This window comes from Trichechus manatus, unplaced genomic scaffold (assembly GCF_000243295.1).
Source record: "Trichechus manatus latirostris isolate Lorelei unplaced genomic scaffold, TriManLat1.0 scaffold00054, whole genome shotgun sequence".
Lineage (NCBI taxonomy): Eukaryota > Metazoa > Chordata > Mammalia > Sirenia > Trichechidae > Trichechus > Trichechus manatus.
In genome coordinates this window covers 13,767,835-13,792,863 of record NW_004443990.1, presented here as the reverse complement: position 1 = coordinate 13,792,863, position 25,029 = coordinate 13,767,835, and the positions used below count along the sequence as shown (strand labels likewise).

The 25,029-nt window shown below is 44.7% G+C and overlaps 2 protein-coding genes across 2 annotated transcripts in view; one reads left to right on the top strand and one right to left on the bottom strand.

Annotated features, from left to right (window-relative positions):
* The window catches only part of UBE2Z (ubiquitin conjugating enzyme E2 Z), a 15,059-nt gene extending 901 nt beyond the window's left edge, over positions 1-14,158 (top strand). The window contains exons 2-7 of the mRNA XM_004377969.2: positions 1,712-1,784; positions 3,772-3,959; positions 6,712-6,823; positions 9,034-9,146; positions 10,038-10,128; positions 12,101-14,158. Coding sequence (XP_004378026.1) covers positions 1,712-1,784; positions 3,772-3,959; positions 6,712-6,823; positions 9,034-9,146; positions 10,038-10,128; positions 12,101-12,271 — 748 coding nt within the window. The 3' untranslated portion in view covers positions 12,272-14,158. The remainder of the gene's footprint in view (positions 1-1,711; positions 1,785-3,771; positions 3,960-6,711; positions 6,824-9,033; positions 9,147-10,037; positions 10,129-12,100) is intronic.
* Positions 14,159-15,453: 1,295 nt separating this feature from the next.
* SNF8 (SNF8 subunit of ESCRT-II) lies at positions 15,454-24,054 on the bottom strand. Its single transcript, XM_004377968.2, has 8 exons — positions 23,918-24,054; positions 23,488-23,538; positions 21,826-21,964; positions 20,779-20,883; positions 19,886-19,958; positions 18,496-18,637; positions 17,542-17,616; positions 15,454-15,757 (listed from the first exon to the last, which is right to left on the bottom strand). The coding sequence occupies exons 1-8, from the start codon at positions 23,969-23,971 to the stop codon at positions 15,620-15,622; spliced, it is 777 nt and encodes a 258-aa protein (XP_004378025.1). The 5' UTR covers positions 23,972-24,054; the 3' UTR covers positions 15,454-15,619.
* Between the last annotated feature and the right edge of the window lie 975 nt (positions 24,055-25,029).

The following is a 25,029-nucleotide window of genomic DNA, read 5'->3' as shown; positions in this document are numbered from 1 at the left end:
CCCCCCGCCCTCCGCGCCGCCCCTCTCCCCCCTTTACCACCCCAGCATTGCTAGATGCTGCCGGGAGGCCCCACCCATCGGTCTCCCCTCGTCTCCTCCCGAGCTCCGTTTCTAACACATACACACTCAGAGGTTGCTTTCCCAGCCTCAGACCCGAGCCAGCCTTTTTTTTTACTCGCCGTCTCCTCAGACTCCCTCCCAGAGCCCCCTCCCCATGCCTAGATCGCTTCCCTCATGTATCCGCAATCATCCCTTGAACCCCCTTTTCAGTACCCCAAAGCTGTCCACTCTCACACCTATTCCAGGAACTCGCGCCTCCCTCCCCTCGGTCTTACTTTGGCTTGTAATATCCCACTCAGGACCTTCTTTCCTGTATTTTTTTCTCTGGATCATTTGGTTTATTTTTTCTGAAGCAAATATACTCAATTCAAATATAGGAACAAAGGCCTAAGTACTTTCTGTGCTTATTTCTGGGATGATTGATTTTAGATCATATCATTTAATAGCGCTTAGTGTAATACCTATCGCATAGGAAAAGGGTGATACTTTTTAGCAGCTCTTAATCCTGAAACAAGACCCTCTTCCTATGCCCCCATCACAAGCATCGTCACGTAGGTACCCTCATCCTGCCGTATTCTGAGTCCTTTCAGATGTCTCTCTACCTTTCAAGGTTGTAATAAAAATTAAACAGTACAATGTGTGTAAAGTACCTGGCATAGTGCCTGACAAAGGACGCCTATTGCAACTTCTGACTTCTAACTAAAGAAACTCAGCACTCCTTCCCAACCCCCTGTACACCTTCAGCCATTTCAGTCTCCATATCCTGATACACCTTTGAGTTTAGCCAGTATGTCCTTCCTCTGCTCTGTCACCTATATGCACTTTTTTATGTTACTAGCCACCCATACAAGTCCCTAGTCTTTTCCTCAACTAGAATGTCTTTACACCCTTGCTCTCAACTGCTCTATTCCAGTTTGTGAGACATGACTTTGTTGTTGGTAGGTGTCAGCGAGTGGGCTCCAGCTCATAGCGACCCTATGTGCAACCAAGCGAAACCCTGCCTTGAACCCCTTGAACTTGAACATGACGTAGATGCTATAAATCTCCTTTAGTAGTCATCTTACAGATGTGAGGTTCTCATCAATTTCACAGGGTCCCCTCTCCCCAACCTGAAGAGATTGCTACCCTGTTAGTCCCCTGGGCAAGAAAAAGACCATTACAGTCTTCTTCCCTGCTAGCTCACTTGCTTCATATAATCCCCTTCCCAACAAAGGTCACTGTGTGGTTATGGAATTAGTTTTTTAGTGGGGTTGATTATGTCTTCCTAGTTACTAAAAAATCTTCATTTAGCATTCCGCGTAGTACCTGGGAATCTCGGAGGTGGGGAGTGAATGAATTGCCATGTGGGAGGAAATGAGTAAATGGGATGTGGCTTTTCCAGGGTGACATCTGATGCCATTGGGATCTCTGATTTTTTTCCTCATCGCTCTACCCTCCTCCTGAGGAAACAATGCCCCTTTGATAATAATTTGCTTTCTGCCTGCCTGACAAGTACTCAGCTAAGGTTTCTCAGCCAACAAGACAATGCAAACATTTGTGGTACCAAGCACCACTTTCTCGAACCCTGGCCTCATTGAGGTGATAACAACTGTCCTGCTCAAGGGATTCCCCTTTGTCTCCCCTCCCTCACCTCCTCTTTGGTGTTATACAGGGATATCATGTCCATTTATAAGGAGCCTCCTCCAGGAATGTTCGTTGTACCTGATACTGTTGACATGACTAAGGTATGTAACTTGGTGGGGGTCGGGGGTTATTGGGAAGTTGGGCTCATAAACTTGGAAGAGCCCCCAAAGAGATTATTCAGCTCACCTCTCTGATTATATAGACGAAGAAATCAAGACCCTCAAGAGGGTAAGTGGCTTCCCCAAGGTCACAGTGAGGCAGAGCAGAGGCTTGAACAAGACCCCAGGTGTCTGTTGTTAGGGTGCCTGTAGGTCTGGTTGGCTTGGAAGATCCCAATTTATGCCTGTTATCTCCACATAATTATTAATAAGGTACTTTTTCACTCCCAAAAGTACTCCAATTTGGATGATGAATTGTATGGCCACGATATCCATTGTACCATCCAGCTCTTTCCCCACTCCCCCACCTAGCCGCTCTTGACCTTTAAGTATGGTGCTATAAATCAGATGCAGGGAAGGTTGGGGATGAGGCCAAGCTTGTCTGAACAGTGTTTGCAGTTAAAGGGCCTTGTTTAGGCTCCTATCCTTAACTGGTTGCTTTTGAATATCCTTCTAACCCGAAGACCATTTCTCTCTTGTCCTCCACACAAACACAGAGAAAGCTTAGTACATGATGTCAAATTCCTCTGGCATAGATACCAGGCTTCTTTGTCATTGAGTGCTCTATCCTCAGAAGTGAATTTGCGCTTAAACTGGTGTTGAGAAGAAATCAGATTTCTTTAATCTAGTGTTGTTTAAATGAAAACTCCCTGAAGTTCCAATTTCTTAGAATAAATACTCAGATTTTGTATTGTTGGTGTGTCTTAGTTGTTTTGAATAGACTTCCCTTTAAATTGATTTTTTTTAAATCTTTTTTTATATAGTTGGAAATGTTTTTCTGGGATATTTTGTCCTCAGTTAAGTGCCAGTGTTAATATGACAGTCTTTGGGGTCCCAGAACTGATGCCCGGTTGAGACCAGCTGAACTTGCTATTCCAAATGTCTGAGGGTGAGAATATAATGTAGGGTACTGCCAGGACAAGGTAGGGACTATAGACTGGGGCATTGGACCCCAGTGTCCTTTTTCTTCTTGCTGTTCAACTTCTGAACAGACTTAAAGTGCCTAGGAGCCTTTTTGTAAGAAGAAATGCAACTGATTCAGTTTAGATTTTTCTTCCTTTGGGAAGGGAAATCTTAAATACTGTTCAATAAATTATGGCCGGAGGAAGAGAGTTTAGTGTTCTGTTTTAAGGACTGATTTTTTTTTTTTTTTTTTTTTTAAAGCAGCAGCATTGGGGAAAGTTCAGGGGATGGTCTAATGGCTCTGAGTACACCCTGAGTTTTCCCCACTTTTGTATTTTTGACACCACTGAATACTGCCTGAGCCCCATCCTTAGACTTCTCCACAGTAGGTTTGATCCTCTGGGGAGAAAGCAGACATCCTACACATCCATCACAACTCTCAGCCCTGCACTGTTACTGGCGCTATGGCCTTCAGTCCCTTTCCTCTTTTTTCCATTCATCTTGCCTCCCCCTTCGTGCCACATGAATGTAGGGTGGAGTTACATACTATGCAAGTCTAACCTAGGCAAATTCAAACATACATTTTTAGTAAAAATATGAATTTCTTGGAATTAAAAATCCTAGAATTATATTTTAAGATATATGCTGTACTATATTTTGCACATTGGTGTTCTATCCATTTGTTATACATAACACTGAACAAGGAGATCTGCATAAAAACTGCTTTAAGGGGGTTTTTAAAGGGATATGCAAGGGTAATTTTGCCTGGATTCCATTTTTACCTTGGCCTCTAACTTTAGAATGTAACCACTGAGTAAGATGGTACTCCACTGAAATGGAATTTATTAAAATTCCAAACATGCTTTTTAGTATGAGTGAGGAAAAGGATGTTCGTTCTGCATAGTGAGGTTATGGAATATGGATATCAGACCGTGGGCGCTGTTCTGGTGTGGGTAGCAGGTTGAAGCCAGGAGGGGTTGGGGTGGGACATCACCTCACAATTTTGAGATGGGGTTTTATTTTGCAGATTCATGCATTGATCACAGGCCCATTTGACACTCCTTATGAAGGGGGTTTCTTCCTGTTCGTGTTTCGGTGTCCGCCCGACTATCCCATCCACCCACCTCGGGTCAAACTGATGACAACGGGCAATAACACAGTGAGGTTTAACCCCAACTTCTACCGCAATGGGAAAGTCTGCTTGAGTATTCTAGGGTAAGAGGAGACTTCTAAGTGGCCAAGTTGGTTGTTAGCAAAAAATTACTCTAGGCCAGCCTTTATCAACCAGGGTTCCTCACTGAACCACAGAACACAGAAAATGATCAGTGACTATCTTCTCTATTCTCCCCAGGATGGTACACAGCTAGTATCATTCTAGACGCAAAAGAAAGAAGTAAATTCATTACTTATAATGAATGCCTTAAGAAAGTGGTTCTCAAAGCGAAGAATTTACAGAGATACAGATTCCACCCTAAACCTAATCCAAGCCAAACCAAACCCAGTCTACTGCCATCTAGTCGATCCCAACTCAGTGACCCTATAGGACAGAGTAGAACTGCCCCATAAGGTTTACAAGGCTGTAAATCTTCACAGAAACAGACTACCACATCTTTCTTCCAAGGAGTGGGTGGTGGGTTCCAACCGCTGACCTTTCGGTTGGCAGCCAAGCACTTTAACCACTGTGCCACCAGGGCTCTTGTACCCTAGACCTACTGACTCTGAAACTCTGGGGGTGGACCCAGTAATCTGTGGTTTTTTCAGGCCCTCCCGGTGATTCTAGTGCTTACCCAAGTTTGAGAACTGCTCCCTTAGGGCATTAGGGCTTAATTCTGTCCAGAACAGGTTGAGAAAGGCTGCATCTGTGCCATTCAGGATTGTGAGTGTCTTCTTTCTGAGTCTCAATGAGTGGCTTTAGAGGTGGTGGTGATGATAATGACTGTGATATTTTAACAAATGAATGAAAAATACCTAACACTGAAAATCCCATGTGTGAAACACAGAAGTTTTGAGTACATCTTGTTTCTTGGTGCTGCTGTGATTTTGCTTTGTGAAGTTCCCATCTATTCCCTCTTAATTGCCTCTGGGGGTTAACAATTCAGAATGGGAATGCTTTCTAGCATATTCTGGGTTGGTCTTTTTAGTGTGTCTGAATTTTCCTGGGGTGAAGAACAACACGTGCAGTTGAAGTTGAGAAAGTTGCCTAAACTGGTAATACTGCTTCCTCCCGTCCAACACATTTCCAGGTTTGTGTGGGGAAAAGGCAGCTGAAACAAACTGGAGACACAGCTCAGTGTTTTAGAACTCTTAGATCCAGGGATATGTTCTGTGATTGTGGCAGTCAGGAAGTCCTTAAAGAAGGTTGTCTTAGAGAAGTCCTTCACTTCATTAGGGTACATAATTGTCTGCTGGTAGGATAGAGGTAGGAGCCTTGGTGGCACATGGTTAGGAGCTGCGGCTGTTAACCAAAAAGTCGGCAGTTCGAATCCACCAGTCCCTCTTTGGAAACCCTGTGGGGCAGTTCTACTCTGTCCTGTAGGGGCGCCATGAGTCCGAATCGATTCAACGGCAACAGAGGGGGCGGAGGTTAATGGTATATATGATTCATAGTATGTATGTTATCCACAGAGGTAAGAAAATTTAGGCATTGCTTCTCTATGAAATTTGTTTTTTGTTTATGAAAGTGTTTCTGTAGTAAGTTCTCCCTTGTTAGGCTGATATAAAATTACTTTGAGCAGACACCAACTCACAGTGGGAAGAGGAGAAATAAGATGGTGGGGTAAAGGTGACCAGAAGTGTGTTGGGTGGAAGAGGAGAAACTACTCTGAAATTGAATATTTTCCATGAAGAATCACAAAGTGGAAAATTCCCACGTGTTCTTAGTTGACTGTATTAGCTTTATCAGCCTCTCTCCTTCCCCGCCCCCACCTAGAAAAAAAACTATTAGGCTAACTTACTGACAAAATAAATCTAATAAGAGTTTACCCTGTTGACTGGAATACCTGAATATGTGGAACATTATAGAGAGTAAAGTCTAGAGTTCCTGGGGGAGCAGAGCTGAGAAGAGAGCAGGTTGAGAGGCACTTACGAGCAAGCTCTGATGAAGTTACGGTAATGCATCACTTACTTGGGATTTCCCCAAGTACAGCCCGGAAAGGGAACTGGTCACTTAACTTGAACAAGCCTGTCCTGGTTCAGGTGTGTTCAGCTTCCAGCTCAGGTGCCATCTCTTCAGTTAATTGAGCTAAAAGTAAATACCATTAATATTCATGTTCTCTACCCTCCAATACTTGATCAGGTTTATGAGAGAGGAGTCATTTTGGTATTTCTCTTTGTGTTCAAGATGTTTTCCATGTATTATTTTCAGACCCTCCACAGTCTGGAAGTTCCTGTTATTCTTTTCCTGTCTTTTGGCAGAGCTCTCGAGTCTTCAGAGAATTGAACACTTCTTGAGGTCCTGATTTAGAACTGAATGCCTGATCATCAACCTCACCACATGGCCTCTACCCAGAGGCTTCAGTCACTTGTGTGCTTCTATGCTCAACTTCTTTTTTGCCTCACTAACTTCATCACCATGCATAAAAATCTGTTTGAGGTTCACAGAGGTTAAAGTTAAGAATGCCTTAGGAGCTGTTTTCTTAACCTTATTTCGTTCATTTTAGTTATGGTGACCTTCCCTAGCCACTGTTATTTTTCTAGCCCAAGGAAAAGCCCTTCAAAGTTATCTCCCTTGCCTTATCCTCTTGTTTTGTCCTACTTCTTGATACGAGGATTAGGCAGTTGACTGACTTCTGGTGAATGAGGGTGAGACAGAGGCTGGGAAATTTCAGAGCATTAATATTGAAAGAAACGTTGAGTCACTTACGGTGGTGTTGCTGGGCTCCAGAGTACTTGTGTACTGGGCTTTCTAAAGTATCCTTCCCGTCTTTCCCGCCTCACTTTCTTCCCTTCCCTGTGACATGTTTTGCAGTACGTGGACTGGCCCTGCCTGGAGCCCAGCCCAGAGCATCTCTTCTGTGCTCATCTCCATCCAGTCCCTGATGACTGAGAACCCCTATCACAATGAGCCTGGCTTTGAACAGGTAAGGCCAGGTGGGTCCAACTGTGAGGTGTTGAGTATTGATTCTTAAGAGACCTGAGAAGTCTGCTTGAGAGAGGTTTTTGTTTTTGTTTTTGTTTTTGTTTTTTGGCGGGGGGGCGGGGGAGGCTGGTTAGATGCATGAGACTGGTCTGTAACCCCTTGGATTGCAGTTGTTGCTGTAAGAGAAAAAAGAAGCTGGCATATGTTTTCCTTTATAGAGAGAGAGACTTATTTCCATCTAACTTGGATTAATCTACAATGTAGAGTCAGTGGAATCATTTGGAAATTAATTCGGAGCCTGCTTTGGGAGCTTTTGCAAAAAGTGGGTTCTTCATATGCCTCCATTCTCCAGTATCCCCTGAAGGTGCTCCCTAATGACTGCTGCCGAGCCAGCTGTTCTGGGGTTTTAAGGTACCATCACCTGCAGAGCCAAAAGTGGCTTGTCCTTAGCCAGGGCAAGAATATTTTAGTCACCCCTGCTGAAGAAAAGGCGGAGGAGATGAAAACTTTGAATGGCATGCTGTATGCCAGACACTGTGAAGTGTTTCATATATAATTTCTCATTTAATCTTCTCACTGCTTCTGTGAATAAGCGTTATCCTCTTTTTCAAGTGAGGCAACTAAAGATCAGGTAGGTTAATTAACTTTCACAAGAACACAGAGATAAGGAAGGGTAGGATCCAGGATTTGTGCTAAAGACCGTGATTCCAAAGGCCAAGCTTTCCACTGTTCCAAAGCGCCTCCCTGAGCTACTCATGAACACAGGAAAAAAGTTCTAGTGATAGTCCTAAAAGATAATAACTCAAGGTAAGTGATTAAAACAGTATAATTTATTATTAAGCTACTGAGGTAACACTAATGTTGATTGTTCTTCTGTAAACCTGAACAGGGGAGAGTTTAAAAATAAAAAATTCATCCCTCAACTCTCCTTCCCACACAAATAGTATGTCTGATTTCAGGAGTAGGTAATAACGGAAGTGGACCTTACTGGCTAAGCAAGGAGCTGAGGTTTAGGTCTTTCCTTGTTTAGAAGTTTAAGAGATGTGACTTGAGGGTTTGGGGGGTCTTTTCTGAATACTCCCAAATGTTCCTGGTTCACAGCACCCTTAGTGTCTCATACAGTTTCTCAGGCTAAGAGAAATACCTCACTGTTGCATTTATTAAATAGTTAGGTCCAAACAACTTATTTTTTTTTCTTAAATAACGACGATTTTTTACTAATGGGATGTGTACCCCTGTTGGGTATTGCACAGCGTGGAATCAGATTGGACCCCACCACCCTCATTTCTCATTCCATGCAAATTTTCATACACTCCTTGCTTTTTATCACAGCAATGGCTGAAAATTCATTTTCACAAAAACATCATCAAAAGGAATACAGTGCAGTTTAACATTAAAACTGAGAACTAGGTCAGGCTAATAGTTTGCACGGTGTTCAACAGATGTTGGATATTTCTCAAGTTTAAAATAATCATACAATGCCCCTGTGATATCGTTTGGAAACTATGGTAGGAGGTTGAAGCTATACATCTCTTTCCTGTTCAGCATTACATTTTTATCAGACTTGTTAGCTGCTCTGGAATCATCATCTGGTAACCTCATGCACAATGGAATAAAACGCTGCCTGGTCCTGCACCATCCCCGTGATCTGTTGGGGATTGAACTGTTGTGATCTGTAGGGTTTACATTGGCTGATTTTCGGACGTAGATTGCCAAGCTTTTCTTCCTAGTCCATCTAGTTGAGTCATTAACGGCAGGGCCCTTAGACACGTAAAGGAGTTAATCAGGGAGGCATCCTTTACTTCTTGTCTAAACCCTCTAGACTGAGTCTCCTACCATCATTTATACCCTTTTCACCATCATCCTGAAAAGTGGGATCAAATTATATTAGTTGTCTTCTACTTAATTCTTTGCTGACAGGCCTTTCATTTCAGGTTCAGGAAAATTGGATGGATCTGGTTTTCTGGTTTTAGGTCAAATGACCTGTAAAAGAAAGATGGGTATTGGTATATATGGGGGAAGGTGAATTGTCTCAGAAATAGAGGTATTGCTCTTCATGGATCTGCCATGCAGTGGGAAAGTATTATCTTCTTAGTTCATTTGCTTGGCTCCTGGGACACACCCCATACCAGTCTTTAAATCTCTTCCCGTTGGCATTTTTCTTTTGCCTAAACTTTGCACTTGGATACTATGGTGTCTGTTACGTTACAGGAGAGACATCCAGGAGACAGCAAAAACTACAATGAATGTATTCGGCACGAGACCATCAGAGTGGCCGTCTGTGACATGATGGAAGGAAAATGTCCCTGCCCTGAACCCCTACGGTATGTGTCAAGAAGTCCCCGTGTGATATTCCTTTTGGAGATTCAGCTGGTTTGCACCTTTGAGGAGGCACCCTGGTGGCACAGTGGTTAAGCACTTGGCTGCTAACCAAAAAGATAGGCAGTCTGAACCCACCAGTCGCTCCATGGGAGAAAGGTGTGGCAGTCTGCTTCTGTTAAGATTACATTCTTGGGAACCCTATGGGGCAGTTCTACTTTGTCCTATAGGATTGTTACGAGTCGGAATTGACTTGACAGAATGGGTGGCACCTTTGAGGGCCTTTGGGGCAAAGTCCAGTATTGGACACCAGAGGGAGATAGAGAAGCGGGAAAAATGTGGTTCATGCTTTTTAAAGAGCAAGTGTGCTGGGGGTTACTTCTACCAAAGAGGAGGTTGAGAGAGCCTTGTCTCTATCCTTAAGAATGCCAAGCCTGATGGGAAGGATAAAGTTCGTGCCCTCAGGAAGCCCCCAGTGTGATGAAAGCCTGGGCATGTTAAAAACACTTTTTTCAGCCAAATGAAGTGTAGAGCACCTTCATAAAACTCTTAGCACTAAAGTTTATTTTTTAGTGTTACAACTAGATGAACAAAGTCAATTAAAAGCTTCGTAGGAGAATTTTGTGCAAGGTTTGGGGTTAGGAATGGCCTATGGAAAACAAATCAGATTGAGCAAGTGAAGAGTCGAAGTTGGAATTCAACTAATCAGTATTACAACCTGTCTTGTTTTATAATCCCTTAGGTATGAGGAAACTCAATCATGGGTACACAGCTTTTTCTTTTTCCATTTTTCATGAGAAAGCAATTCCGGGCTTTGGAAATCTAGCTGCTTAATTTGGCATTAAGGTTAGGTAGTGAAGGGGTGAGACACCTTCCCTTTTCTGCTTGTTTTCCAGGGGGGTGATGGAGAAGTCCTTCCTGGAGTATTATGACTTCTATGAGGTGGCCTGCAAAGATCGCCTACACCTTCAAGGACAGACTATGCAGGTAATGCAGCCCCTGCTGCTAATCCCAGAGGTCTTGCAGCAGACTAAGTTAGATCTCTTAAGAAGGGTGACATCCGAGTCTCTCATAGAATGTCGGTGCTGAAAGGAACCTGTGTCATTTGAGGAACTGAGGCACAGGGAAGAGTTGGTTCTCATTTCTTGGCATAAACTAGGTACTCAGATGAGTAGCATCTGAACTGTCCTGCTTTTTAGGCTGGAACTCCTTCCCTTTTTGGTCAGTAGTCTTTTCAAACCAAGAATATTCAGCACCCTCAGAATCTTAGGGATTGGAAGAGTCATCTATTGGCATTGGTGAAATCTCATTTCCATCCTAGCCGAGGGGTGCTCACAGAGAAAGAGGGCTTAGGGAAATGATGGGTGTACAGTGTCATATTGAAAAGATTCCTTTTCCAAAGATGGTAACCACTTACTCATCCAGTGTCTATGCTGGGGAAATGTGTTTCCACTTCCAGTAAGCAGGTGGAATTTAGGCTTGATTTAAAGAAGAGATTCTTACTAACCAAAACAGATAAACCCAAATAGATCTGGTTGGTAAGAGAGTGAGAATCCTTCTGTCCTGAGGGAGCAGTTCTTAATGTCTTTTGATTCATTTACTGGTCATGTTGCTTAGAAATGGGAGTGACTTAATAATCGCTAAGGCTCTCTTCAGCTCTTCTTGGGCTGTTTCCCCCACTCACCCAACACCAGCAGCAGTAGGAGATGTCTTGTTTCCTCAGGTGTTGCTTGTAAATGGTAGCCTCCCTTTTCTTCTTTCAAGGCCTTCCCACCCATCTGCCACATTTAAGCTCAAAGATCAAGGCAGGCTCAGGGTGAACTTGTTTCCTGAACCCTTGGTGAGAGTATTATAGAAGATGGTATATGCCCTGGTTAGTTCCCCATCAGGTCTTCTCGTTGCAGGTATCCAGCAGTACGACCAATTTGTGGAGGAACGGTAACTCGTGATGAGGGAAGGCAATGGAAGGGCAGCATCTTGGGAGGAGGGGAGTATGGGAAATGGAGCCAAGGATGAAAAAAGGAAGATTTGGAGGGTTGACAGCTTCAGACTAAGTGTGGAGTTCAGCCTTTGGAGAATTTAACCATCATAAGTGAAAGATGTGAGCTGTGGTTGACTGTGCCTGTGCCTAGCATCCACTGGCACCTTAATCATGAGGCTAATATGTGGGCAGAAATATGGAAGGGAGTGTACGTGAGAGAAGAAAAATCACTGCTAGGGAAAGAGTCTCCGCTAGTTTGAACCCTGGCCACGCTACCTTGCTGCTGTATTCCCCTTGGAGCATTTTATACACTTTTTTTTTTTTTTTTTAATATCCTTTATCTCAACCATAGTTATTTTTGAGACTTTGAGGGCAGTTCACCCTTTCTACGAAGTGTTTGGAGATCTTTGATCTAGAATGATAAGGACTAGGGTCGATGTTTGGTGGCCCTGGAGTGATAACCGGAGACCTTGACAGGAGTGTATGAAGGGTTCCTGGGGAAGAGTACAGGTGCTTATCTGCAAGTCAGAACTCCTGAGTTCTAGACCTGCCTGTGACCTTAGAAAAGCAGATTACTCTTTTTGAGTGTATCAAATAAAGGATAACTTTTCCCTTGTACAGGTTTATGAAATTAATTATAAAACACGGACACTTAATGATTACAGTTCTGGTGTTGAATTTCCCTTCCCTGCCTACCTTCCTTTACAATTTACCCTTCTGCATACTGGTTTGCTTTTAAGGAATAAAAGTACATCTTTATTTTGGCCTAAGCCGGACCTATTTGGGGCGGTAAATGTGCCATAATAATCCTAACTACAAAGATTGTCTCCTGCTGTTAGGGACTGTCTATGCTATCCCCTTCTCTGTTGCCATAGCTCAGAAATGAGCATGCCTGTTCACATGGGCCCAAGCTGCTTTCTCTCGGGTGAGCCACCCAGACGGGAATCTGCCATCCCCCTTGTCTCCTTTTCCCCACAGGACCCTTTTGGAGAGAAGCGGGGCCACTTTGACTACCAGTCCCTCTTGATGCGCCTGGGACTGATTCGTCAGAAAGTGCTGGAGAGGCTCCATAATGAGAACGCCGAAATGGACTCTGATAGCAGCTCGTCTGGGACAGAGACAGACCTGCACGGGAGCCTGAGGGTTTAGACCCTGCTCCTTTCTCCCCTCCCCGCCCACTCAAGAGTCCCAGCAAAGTCCCTTCCCCCCACCCCAGGGATGGAGAGGCACTGTGTATCTCCCTCCAAACGTGACATCATCCTGCAAGATGGCAAGAATCAAGAGAGCTCGGATCCCAGGGTGTGGGAGTGGGGAGGCTGTTCCTCATCTGACCTCCTTGGCTCCAAGCAACTGGGGCCGTGTTCATCCCGTATCAGGGGCCAAGGTACCTATACAGGAGCACCTAGGGCGAGGGCCTCTGGCAAACAAAACAACCAACACACCTCTCCACAGGGCCAGCTCCTTAGGAATAGGTGGAAGACAGAAATTGCAATTCCAAGAGGGAATGTGCCCAAATGGTTTATGGGGATATCTGGAAGGGAGCTTGGGATGGGGGGCTGTCTGTGACACTTAAGCAGTCTGGGTGGTTGTCTGTCTGTCTTTCTTCAGTCTTGAAGCAGGGCTTCCCAATGCCGTTTTCCTCCCTGCCCCCCTCCCCCATCATTTCCCACAGGCCAGCGTAATTTTGTTTTTCCTAATTTATAGTCACTGTTCTAGACAGACCAAAGAGAAGGAACAGTGGTGGCGTCTTGGCTGCTGATCAGTAAGCTTTACCTAGCACCTGAGCACCTTTCTCCCCTGTCCCATTCCTTTACCCTTTTCTAGATTTAAGATAGGATGTAAAAGTGACTGGGACTGAACCAAGGTCTTGGTAAAGCCTGCACAGGCGCCATAAGAAGCTGAAAATACTGTTTGTTCCCGCAATCACTGATTTGAAAAGTTCCCAACACAGGCAGCTGCTGTGTGGATGGGATTAGAGCCACTACATAGAATAGCCTCTTACAGATTTTCATAAATACTAGTCACAGGGCATTTCTCTTGGGGGTAGGGTACAGGGGGGAGACTGATGCTAGTCCTATTGTATTTTGTTTGGCTGTCCTCATGTTTTTTTTCTACCCCAGCCTGTAGTCCCCCTCCTTACTCCAACCCCCAGGGACTTGTGGGGAACAAGGATAGCCAGTGGCAGAAGGGGATTTGGGCTGGGACTCTGGAGACTGCTCCCCTTCTCCCCCCTCACCCTTTTTCCCTTCCAGCTGCTCTTTGTCACTGGCTCTGATGGGTGTTTGCCTGGCTGTGTTGCTTCTCTGTATTTAGCTGCAGTGATCCTTTAGCTGGTTGGCTCAGAAAAATGTGCTTTAGGTGCCCTGTAATACTGGGCATCAAGGGGATCCATTCTTCCCGTTTTTGATGTGTTCTCCCCTGTACTTTCCAGATTCTTATTGTGTTATGGCTCCCAGAGGGGTATTGGTGATCCATGTGACGCAGGGCCTGTCAGTATCCAGCCGCCTGAAGGGGAGAGGATAACTTGTACCTGCCCTGCCCGCTGCTATGAAGGTGTCTGCCTTATGGATCATGGGATCCCCCTGGGGGAAATTGGGGTGGGGGTGGGCACAAAGGAGAATGTCCTACTTGGGAGGGCAGGAAGCAAAGAAACTGGACAGGGAATGGGCCTGGGAAATGGAAGTTTATCTTGGATACCTGAAGGTTGTGTCTCTTCACACACATTCTCAAAAAGGGACCCCGCTTCAAACTTCCCTCTTCCAGTCCCAGAGCTAGTCCAGGGCTTAGAAGGACGCCCTTGGTCTGTAGGTCCAGTGTTGTCTGTCATCCATTTAAGTGTTCCCACTTTCAAGTGACAATCCTCTCCTTGGCGCTGCCACGGGCAGAGCATGTCTGGCATTGTGGCCTGACTTTTACGCCCTAATCTTGAGGAAATATATGCACAGGAGTCAAAGAGATGTCTTTATATCTGACTGTACATAAATGAAGTTTTTTTTTTTCTTTTTGGTGCAATAAAGTTTGTTTTGGCAGAAGGAGGAAGCGCCTGTGGGTGTGGGAGGGTTTGTGTAAGGGAAGAATGGAGTCTTCTCAGATAGTTCTCTCACTTGGGACTGAAACTATCAGGGAGAACAGAAGTGCTCAATGAATTGTCTGGAAGCTGAAAACTTGGGTTATATGGTATGGGAGGAAATAGGATTTGGTGACAAGCTTCTCACCAACTGGGAGGTTGTGGCTCTGGAGAGGAATACCATGTTATCCTCAGTCACTTCCAAGATAATAATGATTCCCAAGTTTGGGGAATGAGCCTGTCCTTAAGGACAGGTAGAGGTGGGCTTAGACTGCTAGGGGAAGGGTGTCTTAAGGATAATCCAAGTCACTGTATTTTCAATTTTCTGGCACCAAAGCAGCCCCCTTGGGAGTTTTGAATTTAGACTATGAAGATTCTGGGAGCCTTAAACTCTGGGCCCCTGGCTCATCACCACTTCCTCTACTTCCTATAGGGGGTTCTTTCTGGCCCAGAGGCTTTTCCTCCTGGCCAACCATGTGTAGAACGACCACAAAGTGTCCTTGCCAGCCTACACTGTGGAAAGCATCGAGAGGGAAATTGTGAGCTCTGGAGTGAGAAGACCTAAGCTCTAGTTTGCTGCTGCCGAAGCTAGTGGCAGCTGGTGAGTTACTTAGATTCCTCATCTAGGAAGTTAAAGATACCTAATTTTTAAGGTAGTTTTAAGGATTAAATGTGTATATAAAGCCTGAGAGTAGGTGTTCAGTAAATGATCCCATTTCTCACCAAGGCCAGAGAGACCTGGTGATCAGTATAGGTGGGAAAGCTGGCAGGAAGTACACAATGTTCACTATTGGTGGATTCCCCTTAAATTCCACTGTTTTTCTTTCCTCCGGTCTAGCCACCATTTACCACTGACTTCTACTTGCTTCATACTCAGCCAAGTCTGTCATCATAACCTGTAGCCTCTACGGAGGAAGCTGCAAGAGACTGAGTAGTATTTACTGCTCCATTAGGGTCTGCTAGTTTGAGATAAGGAACATTTTATAAGAGGCTTGGAGTAGAGGCTATAATTACCGTCCCACGGATACAAAGAGACTAGACCGTCTAGCCAGGAGACAGCCTTCGTCCTAGGCCCAGCTCTAGAGTGGGCCTACCTGTGGTGTAGAACCACAAAAATGTCCTTGCCAGCCTGTACTGTGCAGAGAATGAACTTGTAGCTTGCCTGGGGAAGTCATTTTAGATGTGTTCCCTCCATCTATGTTACTCAGGTTATCCTTACTGGATCAATGAAGTTTTCTCCAATAAAGATGCAATGTGAAGGCACTTAAAAAATTTTTTTTTTTTTTTTTACTAACGGGGGAAGAGAGAAAAACTTGGAACTTTTTTTCTACTTTTTTTTTCTTTTAAACAAAATTGTTCAGATTTTATTCACCAAGAGCTCCTCCCTCTTCTCCCTGCCTGCTGCTGTGCCCCCTTCCACATTCCCATAGTCAGGGGAGGGCTTCTCTGGCCTCCTCAGCTGTAATCTCCTGGGAGTAGAGGTCAGTGAAGAGAGCTGGCAGCCAGTAGTGTGGCTCCTTGGGGGCCTGCAAGTCCAGCCAGGCCAGCCCTTCCTTCAGCAGGTGTTCCTGGAGGGAAAGGCAGGAAGAGGGATTTGAGAAAGGGGAAGAAGTTTCCATAGACAAAACAGGGAAGATAAGCAATCCCCAAACGTATTTTGGTTTCAGTGAGGTTTTCAAACAATCTACCTGAGTGCCTTCACACATTTACACAACCAAACTAGTTCCTTTGCCTGAGGTGTGAAAAACGCCAAATCATTTAATATGTGCTGTATGTTCTTGAGCAAATCACTGATTCCGTCTTCCCTGACGCAAAATGGAGACTGTGGTTCTAGCTATCTTTGATTTCACCTTACCAGGTAACTGGCAGATGTGGGGAAGCCTTTTTGGAGACGTTAACAGGAGGACCGTGTTAGTATGAGACTGCACACACAGCTCCTGGAGCTGGAAATATGCTCAAGCTGGGCTAGTGCTGCCCAGTATCATTAAACATTTATGTTATCCCCATTTTACAGATGAATTAAGTCTAGAGAGTAGAGTAGCATGGATAGGAAAGGAGGTACTGAAGGCCAGGGCTCCTATATTCTCATGCTGTTCCCCTCTTCACAACACGAATCGTTCATTAAACTGCCCCCTGAAAAAAAAAAAACCACTGCTATCGAGTCAATTCCGACTCACAGTGACCCTATAGGACAGAGCTGAACTGCCTGTAGGGTTTCCAAGTCTGTAATCTTGTAAAGATGAAGCAGACTGCCACATCTTTCTCCTATGATGCTGCTGGTGGGCTTGAACCACTGACTTTTCAGTTGGCAGCTGAGCACTTAACCACTGCACCACCAGGGCTCCTACAATCATTAAACCAAAAAGAAAACACCCATTGCCATCGAGTCGATTCCAACTCACAGTGACCCTACAGGACAGAGCAAAACTGCCTTACAGGGTTTCCAAGGCTGTAAATCTTTTACAGAAGCAGACTGCCACATCTTTCTCCTGCAGAATGGCTGGTGGGTTCAAACTGCTGACCTTTTGGTTAACAGCTGAGCGCTTAACCACTCCACCACCAGGGCTCCTCTTGATCTTTCATTAGTACCATGACATCTATGTATATAAAACTACAGAATATGCAATAGTGTATAATTATAGATATGTAATTATCATGATTAGTTAAGTCCCTTCACTCTATACTAATAGTATTACTTCCAGTACAAAGTATACACCTTCTCCTATCAACTATCTTGTTATCTGACATTTTGCATTTATGACAATAGTAAAAAATCTACTATCCAACTAGTCTGCGCATTAACAACGTACATCTGGCAGTAACAAACGCCGAGGTGTGAGGCAAGAGTAATGCTGGCTTTGGTGGTTAAGGTTATGTGTTGGCTTGGCTAGGCCATGATTCTCAGTGGTTTGGTAGTTATGTAATGATATAATTTGGCAGTTATGTAATGATGTAGTCATCCTTCATTTCTGCGTAACACCGATTTCACATAATGACTTGGTCTTTGGAACCTAACCACACTGACAGCTGAGAGGAGGGTGTGTTAACAATCTAGCCAGCAACTCCAGGCTCAACATAGCCAGGAGGGATACCAGGTGATAGAGAGTCCCCAGTAGCAGTGGTGGCCTGTTTTTACATACATGCCAGGATTAGAGGCCTACTTTTGTGAGTTCTGCCTTCTCAGTGCCATCTTGAGAAGAATGCTGGGGTTACTGCTAGTGTGGCAGCGGTAGTGCTGAAGACAAGTAGCCAGCAAAGTGAAGCTGTAGCTCCTGCCTCTGTGGTACCTGTCTACCCACTTCCTCCTCCCATCGCAGGCCCAACTTTTCTGGGCCATTCCAAAGTCACGTACCAGCACTTGCCGCGCTCGCTCCGTCTCCCATTTAAGACTGGCTTTGATTTCACTGACAGTCACGTAGCCATTTTTCTAAAGGGAGGAAGAATAGGGATTGAGACAGTTGAGAGTGTCCTCTTCCTCAGAACCCAGCATCTGCCCAGGGACAATACATTTACCCCGACAGGAGGAGAAACTGCCCTTGGTCTAAGCCTAAGAGAACACAGAAAAAGAATGTTTAGAGGTCCCAGTAAAGATAGAGAGGTGACCTTCAGGTTGACAGAGGTAGGCTGGTGGATTCATTCTTAAGAAGTGGGGTCCCAGGTACTTAAATATTGTTAGACCCTTCAAAGAACCCTAGAGTATGACAAGAGATGACTGACTGATAGAAACAAATGGTGATAATCATAAAACTATTAATAATCTAAAATACTTAAATATTCAGCCCTTGTCCTGCCTCAGCCTACCCATCCCCCAATGAAGAAAAGTCCCTCCTTTATTTGGTTTAGTTTTGCAGAACAGAATTAAGAAAATTGAACATGCCTTCCCTCAATACATGATGAGGATTTGGGGGAAGGTGGTACATACTTCAGTCATGCTGAGGAACGGGGGGATGGCAAACTAAACATTTGTTTCAAAGAATCCATAAAGCAGTTTAAGAAGACATCAAAGAATCTGTCTAGTCAAGGAAATAGTTAGTTAGTTGTCTGCATGTGTGTCTACTCCACTAGACTGTAAGCTCCTTGAGAGCAGAGACTGTATCTTATTCATTTTTCTATGCCCCACAGCCTAGCCCAGTGCTTGCTGTTCAATAAATGGCTGCTAAATAACCACAGGTGTGAGTAGTTTATCCTTAAGACAGTCTCAGCAAAAAATCTGAGTCATGGGGAGGAGGTCAGAACTGCTGCAAAACCCCATCCAAGACTGTCCCTTACACACACACACATTCACTCTCAGAAGACACACCAGTACCTCTGCCAGCTGCAGCACCACAGTGTGATCCATATTGAGCTCAGCTGGAACAGACTGAATGAGGTACGTGCCGCCCACAGGGATGATGCTGAAGCCACTGCCGAGTGCCTTTAGTTTCTTGATGGCCCTGATCAGGTCGTCTCTGAGGTGAGGAAGAGCTGCTTAAAGACTCTTGGCAGACCAGACCTAGCAACAATGCAGTTTCAGCTCCGCCCTGGGCGACATACCCTCACAAGACTCAAATGGCTGCACGACACTCAACTACGTCAGTAAAAGGACAGGGTTAAAGAGCACCAAATGGTACTTGGGTATTCGAGGGAGATGGTAGAGGATTCAGGCTCTCCATTCCTAGAGAGCAAACCATTCCAACACCCATACAGAAGTACAAAAAAAATGCCTGTAGGAGCCTAGCAGGCAATGTGAAGGAGTGAGCTGAATGAAAGAGACAAAAGAGAATAGTGTAAACTGGCAAACTACACAATGCACGTCCATTCTAAAGGGAGCAACCCAGCCATTTGGAAATTCAGGGCGAGTACTGCCAAATTTTCTGATTTTTTCCAGAGGCTGAAAAGCTGGATTTTTAAATGAAATTCCGATTCCTTAGCTGACAACTTACTCAAATCAGAGTAAAAGAAAACACACAAAACACTGTGTAGACCATGTATCTGTGTAGACAGTTACAACCTCTGCCAAAGCCCAAGAATGTGTTACCTAACCAGTGAGGGAAAGGGAACTTTTAAGTAGATTAGAATGCTTTCTCCAACCCCCTCGAATAGTCAATTAAAACCTGTTACAAATGCACTAATTCACCCTCTCATGAGAATGAATCCGCAATGAGTATGGCTAGTAATCTCTTGTCATCACTTTCTTTTTGATTATTCCAGGTCTCCATAATCTCATACTAGGCTGGCTCCTTGGAAGCTACATATAAACCATACTTTTCTCTTTTCTCAAACAGGGGTCACACACAAAGGCTGGTAAACCAGTCAATTTATACCCTATCATCTGACATCACCCTTCTCCCCAGTCTTTCTAGGTACCTACTCTAGTGTCCTTTGCCTCAAATAATCTCAAAACTATATACAGCCCCAATTATATACATACACACACACATACGCATGAAAAAGATGCTTAGAAGGAAATACACCAAAGTGTTAACGGCTGTGATCTCTCAGCTGAGAAAGAAAACAATGGGCGGTTTTTGTTTTCCTCTTTATACCTCTCTGTATTTTCAGTGTTTTCTGAAATGAAAATACTTTTTCTGATTATAAACAGTTAATAAAAAATAATTTAAGCTAGGCCAGACATATAAGGAGCAGAGAGAAAAGATTTCCATCTGACTTTTAAAGACCTCTTTTTATCCTCCAAGGGGTCAGAAGGCAAGACCTACTGGCTGACATCCTGTGCGAACTTGCCCCTTCCTTTTAACACCTGTTGATGTAGTTCCTCCAGAGTTATCAGACCTATTGGACAGGGGACAGAAAGCAGGTGAAGACATTACCTTTGTGGCTGCAACCACTTATAAAAATGGACAGTCATTACTTTCCAGTAGCCTACAAATAGCACATAGCGTTTAGTTCGTAAATTTCTTTCACCTCTCTTCTCAGAAGATCACTGGCTATACATGAGAAATGGGTTCTAAGACCCTATATCAGGACCTTCAATTGTCAGAATGAGACCTACGAAAACCTAAAAACAATTGTAAAAACTAAAAATGTTTTTATAAACATTTTTGAAACACTATAAATGTTCAAATGCTCTCAACATCAAGGCTGTGTCCATGATTTATAGCTTGTTTTTAAGCTTGCTTGCTCTTTCTCTCTTCTCTCTCTTTCTCCTTAACTTCAACACAGACCATTCAATGTGCTTATTAAGATGACTGGATGACCATTTTTAAGGTCGTATTTTGGGAAACTTAGACACTCAGTTGGTATCACCATACCTCAGAAAGGGAGGGCAGGACAAATGAGAAAATCATAGCCAACACAAGGTAGATTGGGGGAAAAGGCCCATTTCCTACTTCCCTACTCTTTTCTGTAATGACTAGAGGCTAGATCCTCCTGACCAAAGATCTGTGGAGAATAGACACAATTATTCAGGTAATTCCATTTACCGGTGGCCATGGAGATCTGCCATGGGCTCAAGTGCATTCAATAGCTAAGATGTAAATACCCAACTTCTAAGACCTTACAGGCCTGTAGACTGCAGGATGGAAAGGACAACCTTTTAAGGTTTTCTCTCAATGAAGTCCAAGCCCAGACCACAGGACCTTGCCAACCTCACCTCCATTCCGGTGCTTCAGGGCCAGGCACACTTCAATAATCTGGACGCCCAGCTCGTAATAGAAGTCTCCCACGCCCAGCATTTCGGACCAAAATCCTTTTCCAGCTAAAAGACAGAAATAAAAGCCAGGCTATTCATTAATTTATGTCCCTGCTTTCCTTTCAAAGCTGGATTAAAACATCTATCCTAGTCTTCTCTGACTAAGTCACTCTGCTCCATTTGCTATTCTGGATCCTTGAAACACCCTGACTCTTGGCAACTCCTACTAATGAAGAGGCTCAGACAGTTCCAAAGGATGGCAAGCGAAAAGTCATTTCTATATGGCTGAGACTGTACTGAATGACTATGGTTGATTTTTCCCTCTTAACTCTGGCTCAGGATACTATAAAAATGATTTTCCCTTCCCAAAGCATACAGTGAAACATAATGGGAGATGTAGTCTAGACAAGGCTAATTACAGAAAGAATACGCAGACCTGGCATTCAAAAATCCACTGAAGACAACAGTCTATGGAGTGAAAAATGCAGGTTACAGAGTAGTACTTATAGTAGGATCCTATGTACGTAAAAAAAAGTTTATGAGAAATGTGTCTACAAAGATACACCTTAATCTGTTAACAGTACTTTGCAATTATGGAGCAGGATCAGGAGACTTCCATTTCCTCCTTTATATCACTCTACTGATTGACTGGATGATAACAACACACTACTTGTACTAAAATTAAATATTTTTTAATAAAGAAAAAAATATTCAGAAAAAAAATCCACTGAAGATCATTCAAGGGAAGATCATGTATACTGGCTATTCAGCCTGCACTCCAGCCTCCTCATCATTCTCACCAGAACTGACTAAAGACAGCGGTCTTAGCCCTCCTGCGAAAAACCAGTTGCCATCAGGTTGATCCTGACTCGTTGCAACCCCTTAAAGAACACATCCTCTGGATCTCCCCATAAGCACTTCTACAGAGGGCGCCCAAACAGTGGTGATGACCACTAGGTGAGCCTCTGTTTCTCAGGAACAAGTGGACTCTTAAAGACAAGTCCTTACAGGCCAGGGGATCCACCCCAATGGTGGCACACATGTCCTGGAACTGCACCCGGAACTCGGGATTCTTCCGGATCTCCTGCTTGTGTTTGCTGGCAAATTCCTCCAGGTTGGTCTTGAACATGTCCAATTGCTTCGACATCTACAGAATGGACAAGGAGAAGTTAGGGGCAGCCCAGCCAGGTAATAAGCGGTTACCAACAATAGATCCCTGACCCACTGGCAAGAAAAAGGCTGTTGTCAACAGAAATGAGATGCTACAGTCTTTCTGCAATTACAAAACACACATTTTTTTTTCATGTGTTCCTGTTCTAAAGTCAGGATACATCCAATAATCAATATGCATATCTAATGTCGTGCTTCTTTTCTTTTTTCCAGAAAAACTTATTAAACTGAAGGTGCACAGAATAATCCATTTGTCTTAGAAATGAGGGAATGCAGTGTTCAAACCATGGGAAATCTTCAGCCACTGAAAAAAAGGCTGCATGGGAGAAAAATGAAGCCTGGTATGAATTAAGAGTGCAGTGGTTGTTTAACCTTTGAGTCATGAACCTCCCTGGGGGTCAACTTCAGATAAGGAATCCCTGAGGCTGGGTGTGGGTCTACCAGATTTGCATTCCAAAGCCAAATATAAACCATTTGGGGATTTTCTGCAACCTTATTTGTATTATTCCTTCTCTTTCCCTAATTAACAAGGCCTATCTACCCCACCAAAAGGAACCACTCCTGGCCCAACATCTTCTCATTTTCCACATAAAATGATTAGAAACCACCACATTCTTATAATCATCATTTCCAGTAGACTTCTACATGTCACCTCCCACAGGAGTGGGAGCTTTTGGAAAACACCTAGTAACTAACTCATGGAGACCCCATGTGTGTCAGGGTAGAACTGTGCTCCATAGGATTTTTCAGTGACTGATTTTTTGGAAATACAAAGCCAGGCCTTTCTTCCAAGTTGCCTGTGGGTGGACTCCAACCACCAACCTTTTGGTTAGCAGCCAAGTGCATTAAACATTTGCACCACCCAAGGGCTCCTTGAAAAGCACAGCCTGCGTCTACTATTTGTCTTCAGTTTAAGGGCCCATTTCCTACTTACCTGACTCCTCTTCTTCACCAGTCACAATAACTGAGTAAGCTCAGAGCATGTACAGAAAAGCAAAGTGTAAGAGAAGGAAACTGTGTGCAGGAGCCACACTCCCACCAGTCACACACCTTTCTGGTGCACGCCTGGAGGTAATGATGGTGGTGGCGAGTGCCACAGGTTAGGCAATATTTTCATTTTATTCTGAAGCATTTAAAGTAAAAGCCCCAAAGACATAAACCAAACAGCTCTGCTATTTATTACTTTATAACCTTGGATAAACCACTTAACACCTCAGAGTCCTCAGCTCTAAACTGTGAATAACAGAAGTCCCTGGGGATTGAACAAGGTAGTGTATGTAAAGAAAATGACCAAGTACCTGGGATAGGAGAAGCATGCAATCACTCAAAGATATCGGCTATTATTATCAGCCAGTTACTTCAAAGATCTCAGCAGTCTAGAACTCAAGATTTGCCAAACACTCTACTTTTACTTCAATCCAAACAATCTAGCTTACTAAAGGTGTCCTGTCCAGCCCTGCTGGGTCTTCCTTCCTAACTGGAGCCCTCCAACCGACTCACCTGGGCAAGCTGGTCCTCAGCCAAAACAGTCCCTCGCTCCTTATACTTGGCCTGCCAGACAAAGAGACCCCCATGAGTTTAGAAAGTGGGCACTGGGGTCTCCCACTTGTGCTGCCACAGTTGAAGTCTGAAAAAAGGAGTGCCTCTCTTAATTTTCTTTTTTTTTCTTTTTTAAAGCGAGGGAGAGTGAGAAGGTGGCATAGGCGATACGTCTCTAGTCAAATTTGGGAACGTGAAGGGGGAAGGCAGGCTGGGTTCTGGGGGTGCCGACACTCCAGGCCACCGGGAGCTGGAGAAATTCAGTTCTCCAGGACTCGAGAAGCCTGTCTTAGGTCTGGTGGGAGGCAGTTTGAGGGTGCAGACTTCTGCTCCAAGAAATTCAGTCTCTCAAGGGTAAGGGATGGCTGTGGGTCGCGTTTCTCCCACTCACCTCGGTAAGCTTCTTCTTGGCGATAGCACCGGCTCCCACGCCGCGGCGATGCATCCCGGCGCTGGGCCCCCGGGCCGTCCGGCTACCGGGAACCCGGGTCTCCGCCTCCTGGGATCCGCCGGCGGCTCCCCAACACGGAAGCCCGGGTGGTGCGTCATCTCCGCGCGCCGGAAGCTACGCTCCCGACTTCCTGCCGCCGGGCCGAAGCTCTCCTGCCGCTGGTGGCCCCGTGCCCCCCCCGCCCCATGTCTAAGTACAAACTCCCCAAAGCGTGGCCGCAGAGAGGCTGCGGGTGTGGGTGCGCATTCCATCCTCTCGCTGATCGACGCGCGGACGCGGAGTGGTAGGCACTATTTTACGGCCTCGCGCGCTCTACCCTCTTGAGCGCTACCGACCCTCACAACTCATTACAACTGCCCCTCCGCAGGAGTTTTGCTTGGGGCCGGAAGTTGTTCTTTGAACGTTTGTTACTTGCTGGTGCCTTGTTGGGCACCAAGGGTTCCATATGGAGCCTTAAAGCAGAATCGGCCCTACCCTAACAGTTTTATCTGTGGCAAGCACCCGCACAGATTGATTTGCCAAGGCTTTACAGTTAAAACCGTGGACTCTGGAGCTGGACTGCCTGGCTGAATTGCTTAATTCCACTACTTACAGTCCAGTGATTTTAGGGAAATTCCTTAATCTCTGTGTTTCATTTTCCACAGTTGTGAACTAGAATAACAATACCTACCTCATAAAGTTGTGAGAATTAAATGAGAAAACAAGATATTTATTGCAACGCCTGGCATATACACAAAAAGCAAACTCGGTGCCATCCAATCAATTCCAACTCATAGTGACCCTTTCCCAAAGTCATGGAGTCGATTCCGACTCCTAGTCACCCCACAGGGTTTCCAAGGCCGACTTTCTGTTAGCAGTGGATAGCCTTAACTACTGTGCCACAAGGGCTCTCTTAGTGACCCTATAGGACAGAGTAGGGCTGTCCCCATAGGATTTCCTTGGCTATAATCTTCACAGAAGCAGATCACTAGGTCTTTCTCCCATGGAGCTGCTGGATGGGTTGAACCACCGACCTTTCGTTTAACTAGTTGTGCCACTAGGGCTCCTTATGA

What these genes read in the sequence shown, in the direction of transcription:
- SNF8 (XM_004377968.2), bottom strand. Translation starts at nt 23,971, where the DNA reads ATGCATCGCCGCGGCGTGGGAGCCGGTGCTATCGCCAAGAAGAAGCTT. An exon ending in TGGGGTGGATCCCCTGGCCT is followed by an intron (nt 20,884 to 21,825) that starts GTAAGGACTTGT and finishes TCTGTCTTTTAG; the next exon opens with CTGGAAAAGGATTTTGGTCC. An exon ending in TTCGCACAGGATGTCAGCCA is followed by an intron (nt 18,638 to 19,885) that starts GTAGGTCTTGCC and finishes TCCTCACCTCAG; the next exon opens with AGACGACCTGATCAGGGCCA.